We start from the raw sequence: 13,620 nt of genomic DNA on the forward strand, positions 1-13,620 counted from the left end.
TGCAAACACACACACAAAATTAAAATGCTAGCTATTAATGATGCCTAATCCAGCCCAAGAACCAAAAACTCTTCATGGTCTGTATTTGGCCATATGTATTGTACGGATGGCAAGGAAAACATGTTGATCAGTACCAGGTTCTGTGATTTTAGGAAGTTACCAATAATTTATAGAGAACTAAATTTAGAAACTGTTTCACTGCTGACAAAACATACCAAGAAGATTCCAATTTTTACTAAGAAAATTTTAACTAAGAAAAAGATAGATGATAGGCTTCTAAGTAAGATGATCTAATGTGGAGATGGAACACAGGCTTGACTTCCCTGGCAAATTTCAAGGGTATGTGAGGAGTACTCATTTACTGTTCAGTAAATCAAATTCAGGTTATTAACAGTTTCAAGGAGAAAAATATTTTTAAAATCTGAGATTCACATTTAACCCTTCTTTTAGAGTTGCTCCAGTGCAGAATTATAAGCAGGACTATTGATCCAAACAGACTAAGTTCCACAGCCTACTTTTCTAGCATCTTCTTTTTAAACACCAAGCTATCTCAAAGCTGCAGAAACATAGCTGCTGGCACTGCCTGATGCTCCATAAATCAGTCTATTCCTAGCACTAATTATCCCAAGCAGCTGTTATCCTCCATTTGATCTTCAGTATCCAGGAAATCTTTTCTTCAAAGGCTAATGCAACCAAAGAATGTTTAGTGTGTACCACTCGGAGATAAAATTCATCTGTGTTACTTAAAGGCCATATACCCTGTTGGGTATTTTCACTGAAGCACCATTAACAGCCCTCCTACAAGTTCACAATGTTTGGGGTTGTTTTTTTGTTGTTGTTTGTTTGTTTTTAAAGAGAATTTCAGTAGGAAAAAGAACAGCATCATTTCTCGTACAGAAGTGTAACTCCCAGCAGAATAAAAAAGAAGGCAGTGCTCAGCTAGACAAGTGTGAAAGACTATGCATACAATCTAAGAGAACTTTTTCTCTCAGGCTGTTTTCACATCCAAAAGCTTGTCAGAAAAAGATTAAAGACTGAAATGACATGATATTACAGTTATGCAGCTCAGACAGCCACCCCTGCTATGAGTTTATTCACACAAACCCTTACATCTTGATTGTCCAACATTTGCCACAGATGCCGTGCTCTCACTACCTGCAGGTATCCGAGCACATCTACCATCAGTTCAGAATTGTAAAGATTTGTGAAATGTGAATGTACTCAGGTGTATTTCTCACACATCACTGCTTCCCATGTGGCCTTTGGCACCACTGGATGTAAAGCCAGCTTCTTTGCAAGTTGCCAGTTAGTGCAATGAACTCAGGTTATCTCCTGGATGCTGATTATGCCTTGCAGCAAAGCACACACTTTTGCACACAGACATGCAGGCTGAGACTTCTGCACAGCTGGGCCCTGCACCCCACTCCTGCCCCCATGGCCAGCGCTCACCCTGCCCCAGGGCAGACATGCAGCTGCTGAGCTGCAGCAGGATGAGCTGTTTCACACGCTTCCTGAACCTACATGGAAATTGGCACTTCGCCTCATTTAATCACAATAATCCCTGGGTGACAGAATGAAAAGCTTTTCCACTTTTTCAGGGAACTATTAGACTAACAAAACTTTACTGCTGATCAGGTATCCATCTGAAAAGCTGCAAGTGAGCAGAGGGAACAGCAGTGCCTGCCAGTTATTTCTACTGTCATGACTGACTGACAAGGACTGTAGACAGAGAACAGGCTGTTCTGACTTTGATGTCTCCAAACAGCAGCATCCTTCCTCCAGCATGCCTCCTCAATTTGAGCTAATCAAAGCCCACCTTCCAAAGTTACTGCAGTACCAGAGAAATAAGAGATCACTGGTTTGAGAACCACTTTTTGCAGGGAAATCAGTATAGAAATACTACAAGTATTGTTTGATAAGTAACCCAAAAAGCTGCACACACAATAATCTGTTGCTTTAATCCCCATTTCTAATACTAAGGAAGTATTTTATATAACAAGCACTCTCCAATATATCAACTTCTCGTGGCACAGCTGTTATGAAAAGTGTAATTCAGTGGAGTCAAAATTCTACATTTATTACAAAGCTAATCCTGTGAGGTTAGCTATGACATTGCAACAGCAACAGGATTACTGTTATACAGAAAAATAGGGAGAAGCAGCTAAGCAGTCAGCCTCCAAGTTGTATGCATACCCAAAATAAACACAACCTCCGGTGGAGCACTGACTCAACCAATTTTATTGTTGTCACAGCTGCTAGCACACTGACAAAGGATAGTTACAACATCCTACACCAAATGCTGCAGGACAAGAATTTGATCTGTACATCCCTATACCGAACAATCTGCATTTTCAGTCGCAAACCAGGTCTAGATTGAGCAGCCAGATTATTGCTTACAGAATGATTTCCTGAGTTTACTGTTCAGTTCTATAACTGAACAATGATATATTGAACAACGAAATATTTATTCTGCAAAATATTTTTTTTATGTTGTAACCACATTTGTCTGTTACTCTTCCAACAAGTTTCTACATCATTAAAGAAATACTGCTGAACTATGGAGGGCGAGAGAAATGGAGGGAGGAAAGAACTAATTTGTATTTAGATAATCAGTGGCTGATTCTCTCACCACCTCAGGTGGCCATTGCAGGGTGCACCTTTCATTTTAGAGGCTGAGGCCAACTACAGAACACACCCACACAACACACTTCAGACAGGCCAATGTAACCCCACTACACCCTCACCCCAGATGTCTACCATCTCCCAGGGCAAGCATTCAAAGTGGGGTGAGATGGAAGGCTGCAGGAACATGGCTATCCATTTCAGAGGCCCCACAGCTTATACAGAAGTGGGATACCACAGCTGGTTGATCAGGGGCTCCAAGGTCTCACCACACTGCTATGGGTGAAGAGCTGGTATGTCTCAGAGCAGCCACCTGTTTCTGTGTGAGGCACATTTCAGGCCAAGTTTGCTCTTCTCAGAAGCAAGTGCCCTGAGGCCAGCTGCTTATTTCATTCAGGTTCCACCTAGCCCTGAACCCCTGGCATCTCCCTTTCTGAGGAAAATCTCACCCCTCCAGACACAGCAGCTCACTGAACTGGAAAATGAGTGACAGCAGTGAGCCAGAAGGCAGCATCTTCCTCAAGGACATAATGATCTCTTAATCAGCAGGCTCCACACTGTCCCATGAATTTACCAGCATCAGTGACCCCAGCTCTGAATGTAGCCAATTTCCTATTAACAGTAGCAGTAGAATGACACTTAAAAGAAAAAAGTGCTAGTCAGGTGTAGTCCTGTACCCTGTGCTGATACAAGCCCAGAGTCACTTGAAACAGACTCCCACGGCTTTTAACAAAAGCCCTGATGCTAGCCGAAGCAGCCACCAAGAGAGTTTTCTTAGTTAAATCCTGAAGAATATAGCTGAAGGAGGCCATGATAAAAGCCATTTTCAATAATTGCTCAAATTTTAGCCAATTATGAGATGGTATTAGTTCTGAGGAGGCTAGGAGGTACTTTTGGTAGACATAAGACACTTCAGTGGTGAGAGTTAGGGACAAAGAAGTTAGGAAAGTATGTGACACAGAAAAGTAAGGATTCATATAACCCCTGCAGACTCAGAAGGGAAACATATGGCTTAGGAATGTATGTGGGCTCCTCACCTCCCTAACCAGCCTGGCAATCCCAGTGCTGAGCAGCCAGGCAGTGAGCTGCAGAGATGTCTTGCTGAATGTTCCCAGGAAGATCTCTGTAATACAGTTGTTTGAAACCACTTTAATGGAAAGGTCTGGCATAAGATATCTGTTTGTGGAAAGCAAAGTCCTTCACAGCAAAATGTCATCTTTCATGAAAACAGATTTCCAAATGCTAAAAGCATGTTTTTGACTCTTTTTAGGATTAAACATTTTATCATCTTACTCAAAAATAGCTCATTACATAATAGGAAATGAAAAAGGCATCTGAACAAAGCATTTTGGTTTGAAATGCAAGCTTTCAGAATTTTGCTTCATAAGCAATTGACTCTTGTGAGTGGGTGCTTTATTTCATGCTGGAACAAGATATTTTAGTTTCTGTATCCTTAAAGCAGAATTTCCCTCAAAAGTGAGGATTCCAGGTTCTGTAATGCTTCAAGCACTTAGTTCTTGCCACCTTTTGAATCTGATATTCTGCAGTGACACAGACCACAAGAACATCTCAGTTGATATATGACCAAATTAGACAGCAACTCCAGCCTCTTTCTTTCAAGGATAAAAGAAGGAAAAAAAATCTTTTCAACACCAGAAAATTAAAGAAACTTTACTTCACCTTAGGCGTTAAGAAACTGAAATTAGCCTCTAAGTGGCCTCTAAGAGGTGTCAAATCTGCACACTCACACAATTTGCCAGGTTTGCAAGGAAACTGCACAGTTTGCCTATTTGAATTTATATTACAGCTTTGTTTTTACAGCAAGAGAAGATGGCAGTCAGTTTGTGTTTTTAATTAGCCTGACAAGGGCTTCTATTGAGTCACACACCAGTCAGTTTCCTGGGGCTAGCACAGATCATCCCAAAGAGGTGGCTGGAGACAGTGCAGTGGGGTGGTCTCTCCCCCTAGGGCTTACCAATGCTACTGCTCATCAACGATCAAAGACTTCAAAATTCATTATTTGCAAGATCATACTCTGTGTTCACATCCCACCAGCAGCACGATTACACTTTAAATCTGAATACTATGCTGGTAGTTCTCTAGAAGAATATCCTAAGAGAGGGATGAAACACAGTGCTATACCAGAACTTTACTGACTTGCTGCTCTGTTAAACTATTTCCCCAAGTCCCAGCATCCTGGTTGTGCTGCTCAAAGACCAGCTCTAAGATGATAATCTCACCAAAAGAAAGTAACCATGGAATTCACTGGCTAAAAACTCCTTGGGATTATTCTGTTAGCGATTAGTTGTCAGTCTGAGTTCCACACAGCTCTTATTATGTTTGACAACATTCAAACTCTCTCCTAGTCTAACTAACAGATACTCAGAATACAGAATCTAATTTATATGAGCAAATACTAAACATGACACACAGCTATTTATTGAAACATTTCTTCATGCCCTGATGCACAGCAATGAAGGTTGTTGTTTGCAGTCCTTCTCCTTCAAGCCTAATGTTAAAAGAAAAGTAATCCTTCTCAGCCCTGGCTCCAGTTGCAATAGAATAAGCTTTCAGATTTTCCAGAATCTTTGCTGGCTGAAGCTGAATGAAGTATCTTAGTCAAATGACATTTAATTTTATATTCATTTCTCTAGGTGGCTCTTTTGAAGGGCACTTCAGTAATATTTTCAAAAATTACACTATTTATTAAGAATGCTGGGTAACAGTGAACAAGTCAGTTAAGATCGCACTTAGATCTAAAGCCATTTTGCCTTGTGCATGCCCATCCCAAGGGACCACCAGGTGAACTCCACCATCCAGATCGAAAGAACTGCTGTCCAGTAGTCCAGTGCAGCTGACAGACAAAGCACACAGCTACCATCTCCACTGAGCCAAGCTCCAGCATCACTAACTACAGATTCTTTCCTTTTCTAACTGCTCCATTACCTCACTCTTGGCAAACCAGCACAGGTCATAGAATGGATCAGAAAATCCTTGCTAACCAGTGCCCAGCCCACCTCCATTAAGCTGCCATAGCAGCAATATTCACTGAGTAACTCAAGTCTCCATAAAGAAATAAAAAAAATAAACCAGAGCAATTGGGGTGTTCCAGGTTAAAGCATATTTATACAACTGCAATAGTACATCAAACTACTGGGAAGTGAGTGGGAAGAGACAGATAAGCCACAGGCAAAATTTTATATGCATGAATTATTACATATGTACATAAGTACTTGCCTCATGTTGCAAGGCGTCTGATCCAGAGTGAAATCAATCACTGAATCACAGAATACTAGGTTGGAAGGGACCTCAAGGATCATCAACTTTTCTCAACAAAATCCTAGCCTTGTGGTCTAGACAAGATGGCCCAGCATCCTGTCCAGCCAAACCTCAAAAGCATCCAACATTGAGCAATCTACCATTTTCCTGGTGAGATTATTTCAATGGCTGACTGTTTTGATCATGAAAAATTTTCCTCTCCTCCAAGAGCCTTATCAAGTTCAAGTTCAATCAAATCAATATTACCTGTGTCCACACTATATTGTGTTAAAGTTGCTCTTACACATTTAACCAAATCTTTACCTTATGAACTAAAAATTGTGAATTTCTGGCTTGGTTTTGTAACCATGTTGAGGGAAGAAAAGGGATGGAGGAAATGGGCAAGCAGACAATTAGTTCATGCAGGAAAAAGACAAGGAAGAACATCAAATGGGGACCAAGGAAAAATGTGAAGAAAGCTCAAGGACAGGGAGTAATCTGGGTGGACACTGCAAGATAGTGCAAGATGCAGGGATGGGGAAAATGGAACAGAGCTGAGAAGTCAAATATTTAAAGACTGGGTCATGCAAGAGAAGCTAATAAAGCATTTGGCAGGAAAAAAAAAATAGGATGGGACAGGACATAGAGATGCAGTAGGACTGAGGGAAGAAGGAGACAGAAAATAGAAATTTAATCTAGATGTACGAGTTTTCTTGCATGTCTGAGTTGCACTTTTCCAGGTACACATGGTAATGTGATCTTGCTCAGTTCTTTCCTAATCAATTCATGCAAATAACACCAGGCAATGCTTTCCCAGTTTCCTCTGAGTTCTATACCCTGTGAGAAAAGTTGATGCTATAGAGACAGAACCTCATTCTCAGAAATTGAGGAGACTTCATAGCCCAGCCTTCTACCTGGAAACTGTCCATGCTCTGGGGATATGTGGGGGACAAATCTGTGCCCAGATGATGCCAGTTCATGCTGCCTTTCTGTCCAATTAAGATACATTCAAAGTGATTTCAACCACCACTAATAAATACAGGCATAACCCTCTGAATTCCTGTAGTTGGATTCCAAAAGATTCCCTTCATTTAGTCAGGAACTTCTGAATAACTTTGACAACCATGTGGGAATTATTGATCTCAGTTATAATTAAAAAGCTATTTGTCCCTGTTTTTCATCTATTTTGCATAAAGAAACTAATATTTCCTTTGTGAATAACATTTATTTGTCAACAGATAGTGCAGAACTTAATATGTAACATAAACTAGGCGATTTGGAATACTAGCATCATAAGGTCACCCCAGGACACTGATGCTAAACCTTTTAATCCAATTCTTGCCTGACCACACTTGTAAAGCACTTCCCTTCATGTTTATGGAAGTTTGATGGCTTTTGTATCTTTATCAAGACCAGAGGTGCACCTCTAGTTCTGCACAAAATAAAATATTCTGTCTCCCTCTACTGGCTCTGCATTAAATCAAACCAGAAAAAGGGAAAGAAAAACTAGAAAGCAAATGTTTATTGTTGTCTTAGAGAATTCTATACAGAAGCAATTCACAAGTAACAGAAGTAATTAATTAAATTAGTAAGTAATTAAAGTAGTTAATACTTTAATCATAGTTTCTCAACAAGTATTACCAAAAAGAATACTAAGGATCTTTCTGAACACAGCATGAGGCCCATTTAAAGTTCTTATTATAAGTACATAGCACCACCATAGTGACACAGCTATGACAGATAAATTATTTATAATTTCAGGAAATTTTCTTGTAAAATTATTTGTTCATTAAAAATACAAGAGAATATTAATGAACTTTCTGTTTCTGTAACTTCATCTTATTTTATGTTGAATCAAATTTAAGCATTCCTGCTTGTTTCCAGCCAAACTGACTTACAATTAAGCTGGATGCTTTTACTTCTAAATAAGTTATAGATAGCACATGGTTTTGGTTTGGGTTGTTTGTTGGTTGTTTTATGGGTTTGTTTTAATTAAAATCAATCAACATTTGTGATTCAAGGAACTTCTGGTTTGCAATTTGACCACTCAAAATATATTTAGTAATGAAAGCAAGCTGTCACTATATAAAATACAAGAGATGTCCTTCACATACTCTTTAGATGACAGCTTCAAAACCTTGTGGGTTTTTTACTGAATTCTGCTTTTCTCAAATGATATAATTAAGTGCATAAAGCACTCTGCTTGTTTCTAATATGGATCAAAAAAGTTCATAGTGCTCCCAAGCAAACATATCTTTTCTTAGTCAAAAAAAATCAAAATCACAAATCACAAAGAGTAAGAGAAACAAGTGCCTTGTTTGCCCTGAGGCCATCACAGTGATTTCTCTCTTACTAATTTTCTTCATTGGAGAATTTTATTTAAATTTGGGTAAAAAAAGCATTATTAAAATGAAACTCTTCATTCATATATCTTACAATCCAGAAGTACAGCACAGTGTACTGATTTTATCATATATTCTACAGAACAATTTATCATTCCTTTAACAGAGCCATGACCATTCATGTGTCCAACCAAAACACATTTCACTCTGCAGTGAATTTTATTTTCTATGGTAATACCTATTTGTATGCAAAACATGCATCATCTGCTAAGGACAAGGGTCAGCAGCATAATGAAAAAGACAGTAAGTTATGAAGTTGTTCCTGGCAACTCTTTCTCCACATTTACCCACTCTGGAGTTCAAGTGCTGCCGGTGCTGTGCTAGCTATCAGTGGCCCTGAAGTGCAAGCAAGTCACATGTGGGCTCCCAAAATTGCCAGGGGCAAGGCCTCTTCTGTGCACACAGCAGAGACCAAGAGCCAGCGCGGGTTTAAGACTGAGGAGTGGATGGCTCCCTGTGTGAGCTGCAAAACCCACAGATCCTGAACTTTCAGACACTGAACACAGTTTTGAGCATAGAGTTTTTTTAAACAGTACCTGTTTTTTCCTCTCTGCAGAAACAGATTAAAGCATGATAGATATTCTGTCAGAAAATAAGAGACCAAATTTATCAGCCCTGTTACTTCTGAACTAACCAAAATTACTACTAGCTGTTAATTTGTCAAGCAGTAATCAAAAAGGGTCAGACAAAATTTCCATGTTTTCATGAAACAGTATTTGTTCACAATTGGTCTGTATAGATTGCTTAAAGGTAGCACTCAAACACCTGAATGTGAACTTAATGTTAATTGAAAACTACTGTTCCACCTCTACACAGAGATTCCACTATGTGGGGAAAGAAGCATTCAGAATTTACAGCCAAATCTTCTAAACATGTAGAAAATTCAAGTAGTCTCATTTAAAAGGAGACTACAGTATATGTTTCCATGTTAGTGGCATGGAGGCCTTGCTTATCAAGCTGACATTAAGAGGTTTTGAGAAGAAATATGACTACACAGTAGATGACAGCCAAGAATTTTCATGCCAGGTTTAAGTAAAACAAAGGAATGCTTTTAAATGTTTAAAACTTAAGTTTCACATGAGTAGACAAGCTCTTACCTTGACTACATTAGCACATGCCACCACAGTAAAATTCTTTTAGTAAAATCTTTACATGCACGTCAAAGCTCCTACAGACATGTTTATGAAAAGACCATGCTTTATTTACTGTACCTGAACATTTCTGTACCTGTCACGCTGCATGTTAATGAAAAAAATAAGACGGAACATTAGGTTATTTTCACACATCCTTTCCAAAGGCATAATTTCTATTTATTCTTACATATGACATTACATGCAGTTTTACTTTAGAATAACTACCAAAAAGCACTTCAGTCTATCTTAAGATGACAACTTTGCCAAGTCAAATAAAAAGGTTTTACTGTGCAGGAAAAAAAAGGCTGAACAATTAAAGAACAACATTTCTTCTGTTTCCCACGCAATCTCTCAGAAACCCCCAAAACACTGATGCTGATAAAGGGCTTTGAGGGAAGTAGGTTTGTTTTTACTGATACTCTTCAGCTTGGATCAACTTGGTAGAAAGGAGTTATGCAGAATTAACAGCTGAGGCTACAGCAGCTTACCCAGCTGAGCTAGTTGAACTTTGCCTGTTTCCAGGTACGACTGACATCATTAGGAGTCAGTCATATCTAAGGAATAGCATGGCCTGGCCTCTTGACTTTAAATTAAGTGTGAGGGCTTAAATAAAGCACTGTCCACATTAATGAAACAAACTATTTACACTAGTACACAGAAAGTACTTACAACGTTTCTGGGAAACTGCCTGTAAACAAGCTGTGACAATGTCGCAGTTCTTCTGGACTTTTTGTACAAGCCTGTCTTTCTGCTTCAGAAGACGGAGCAACTTTGCTGATTGAACGGAAATTCTGTAATTCAGTTCTCGTTTTATAGTTGTTAATTCATCAACATCTGCCAACAAGCAGAGAAAACAACTTCAGTACAGGCCAAAACATTCACAAACAGCTTATTGTAGCTGACACGCAAAGACACTTGCCTCACAGACGTTTACAAATACAAGCTTTCTATAAATGACAAGTTCTATTAACTGGGGTAATTCCCAGTTATAAACACTTTCAGAATCTGAGCCAAAGCCTTTAATTTTCTTTTAAACAAAAGTACTTCAATTTATTGCACAGAGTATAAATCTTAACTATTATGCTGTTATAAACTCCTGGGAAGGTGACAGATACAGATAGAACATACTGATAGTAGTGCAACTAGGAGATACATTTTAGAAACAGCACCTTCCAGACTCTGCCCCTGCATGGACAAGAAATACATCTGTAACAGACAAGGGAACACGTTCAAGAAGCTGCCTGCAAAGCTACAAATGCAGCTCCAGAATAAGGTCTAAGTGGGAAATTCTTTCCCCTAAGATGCAACTAGATGGCTTTAGTCATGGCCTCAGTCATCTCCACCAGTCAGTTACAGTGCCACCAGTCCCCTTCAGTTCATCAAAATGTCTCAGCTTAGTTCTAATATTCCTCTTGTCCCTCATGAGGTGAGCTTCAGGACCAGAAAAAGAAGTTATTGGGGAGATGTCTTAAGTCCATTAATTTTTCTGAGTCCTCTGCTCTGTTCTCAGAGGCTCCCCACACCAGTGAAATCCTAGGTCTTGCCTATCACATGTTGACCTCTTTAGCTCCTCCCTGTAACAGCCTGGTACAGCTTGCCACCAGCATCTACACAGCTGCCTGCCCCCTGCAGCTAAGTTTTCAAACTATCACTTTCAATGCAACCCCTGTCCCCTGAAGCTGGAAAGAAAATCAATCCAAAAATTCCATTCTTCAGTAATCTGATCTAATGAGAAAAATATGTATGCATCCAGGAAAAGCTTCTATCACTGGGATGGTAAACAGCTCCACTCATGTGGCAAATCTTTTTCAACAATTCCGGAGAGCTTAAAGAAAAGGACAAATTAGGCTGAAATGACCATCAACCATGGACTAGTGAAAACTATGATGGCAAGGACAGGGGAACCACTGATGAAACAATACTGTATTTTATAGCCACTACCCTGCTGCTGCTGCACCTGCTGCTCAGATATAATTCCCAATCACTTGTACCAGGCAGAGTAATTTAAAACTAGATATATAGATTCAAAAGGGGGAAATATATATATATATATATATATATATATATATATATATATATATATATATATAACAAAAATATGTAAAAAACAATAACTTGGCAGGAAAACTAATGAGTTGAAATACCACAAAATATATTTCTGAACAAGAAAATTTCATGTTGAGTCCTAGGTTGCCAAAGGACACGCAGAAGAACTTGAGCTACATCCTAGTAACATCAGATGGCGTATCATCTCATTAAGAAGCCAAACACGGAAGCAGACAACTGTTTGTACAGCTCTAAAAAACAGGCATATTTAGTCACCTCTTGGGATTTTTCCTCATCAAAAGCAAAAGTGATTAAACATCAGAAGACAAGAGGTCTTTGTTCTCTTTTCCTCTTCACTGGAATCAGCTTGGAGTAGCCTGTCTCAGTCTTTCACAAACATGCACTGTGGAGACTACCTAACTTTCATAAGAATTATTTGAAAATTTCATTTCGATTCTGATTGACTCCAGCATTTACATTTTTCATTACATTCCTTTTTTTTTTTTTTTTGGAAGACATGCCGACCTCCAAATAAGTTTACAGTTGTCCAGTTTAGTTTATGTCCAGTAAAACTAAAAGGCCCTGAGAAAAACTCTGTCTTATGATACTGTATGTGTAGCATCTCTTCTAGATTCAGAAAATAAGGACTTAGTGAAGAAAAAGAAGGAAAAGGAAGGAAAAGGAAGGAAAAGGAAGGAAAAAGAAGGAAAAAGAAGGAAAAAGAAGGAAAAAGAAGGAAAAAGAAGGAAAAAGAAGGAAAAAGAAGGAAAAAGAAGGAAAAACTGAACATTTATTCATTACTGTGAGGAAAAGTACCAAACTCGCAGAAACACAAAAGCTTAGGCAGTCTGTTACAGAAACTAGTAGCAGAGGACCCTAATTCGGCTCCTAGGGCACCTGAAACAAAAGAGGGGAGAACAGCACAGGAGGCCCTAGTCTGGAGGTGCTCTCAGCTAATAGCTCGTGGGACGCTTCTAGGAGGCACGGCCATGCAGAAAGCCTGGATACGGACACATACACACACAGACACGTGCACGCAGGCACGGAGGGCACCTTCGGCCAGGGCTCCCTTGCACGCACAGAGGAAAAGCGAGGCGGCAGGGGCAGCTGCGGGCCCGGCGGCGGCAGGGGCAGGCAGGCGGGGCGGGCTGTACCTTTCAGCCGCAGGTACTTGACCTGGCTCGGCCGCTGCTGCAGCTCCCGGAGGGTGCGGGAGCGGGCGCTGCCCGAAGGGGCGGCCGCCTCGGCGGCGCTGTACAGCTCGGTGAGCAGCCCGCTCACCAGCGACGAGGTGCGGCTGGACCGGCCGCTACCGGGACCCGCCTCGTCCTCGTCCTCCTCCTCCTCCTCCTCGGCTAGGCTGTCGGCGCTGCTGCCCGCCCTGCCGCCCGCGCCGGCCTCCGCCGCATCCATCTTCCGCGCTGCCGCCGCCGGGTTCCGGGCTCGGCCCGTTCCACACTCACACGCCGGGGTGGGGCGGCCAAGGGAAAGGGAAGCGGACGGGAGAGGCCGGGCAGGAGCGCCGCGCCCGGCTCCGCTCCCTCCCCGCGCACCGTGGTAGAGGCCGGGGCGGGGGCGCTGCACCTGCCGAGGGGCGGAGGGGTGGGGGCCTCGCTCCGCCTCGAGGCGGTGACACCGGGAGCGGTGACACCGGACGCGGTAGCCGTGCACTGTGCGGCTGTCACGGAGGTCACCACCGTCCTGACTGCCGGCCGTCCCGCTCCTGCTGCCCCGCTGGAGGGGCGGCCCGGCTTTGCCAGCAATTCAGTACCTGTGCTGTGGCCGGTCCCCGTGACACCGCCTGCAAGCCGGAGCGGATGGCGGGCTCCGCACGGCCGCCAGAACCGGGGGCGCCTGGGCTCTGGCTGCGGCACCGATGGCGGTGCAGGGAGACCCGGCCACACGCGTAACAGCCGCGATTAACTCAGGTCGGGAATCGACAGAATCACAAAATGGGTAAGGTTGAGTGTCACAACCTCCCTTCTCAGGTACATCCCAAAGCACATTGCACAGGACAGCGTCCAGACAGTTCTTGAATGTCTGCAGTGAGGAAGGCTCCACACCCTCTGGGGGCAGCCTGTTCCAGTGGTCAGTCACCAGCACAGTAAAGAAGCTCCTCCTCATGTTCAGGTGGAACTTCCTGTGCATCAGTCTCTGTC

The 13,620-nt window shown here is 41.8% G+C and overlaps 1 protein-coding gene across 4 annotated transcripts in view; it reads right to left on the reverse strand.

Annotated features, from left to right (window-relative positions):
- Positions 1-13,029, reverse strand: part of LOC131592317 (TBC1 domain family member 30-like) — a 48,020-nt gene extending 34,991 nt beyond the window's left edge. For 2 of the 4 annotated variants that reach the window (XM_058863733.1, XM_058863732.1), the window contains exons 1-2: positions 12,616-13,029; positions 10,085-10,249 (exon numbers count right to left, since the gene is read on the reverse strand). In XM_058863733.1, coding sequence (XP_058719716.1) covers positions 10,085-10,249; positions 12,616-12,874 — 424 coding nt within the window. In that variant the 5' untranslated portion in view covers positions 12,875-13,029. Of the gene's footprint in view, positions 1-10,084; positions 10,250-12,479; positions 12,540-12,615 lie in introns of those variants that run through there. The other 2 variants (XM_058863738.1, XM_058863735.1) reach the window with 2 other exon arrangements.
- Between the last annotated feature and the right edge of the window lie 591 nt (positions 13,030-13,620).

Source organism: Poecile atricapillus, chromosome W (assembly GCF_030490865.1).
Source record: "Poecile atricapillus isolate bPoeAtr1 chromosome W, bPoeAtr1.hap1, whole genome shotgun sequence".
Lineage (NCBI taxonomy): Eukaryota > Metazoa > Chordata > Aves > Passeriformes > Paridae > Poecile > Poecile atricapillus.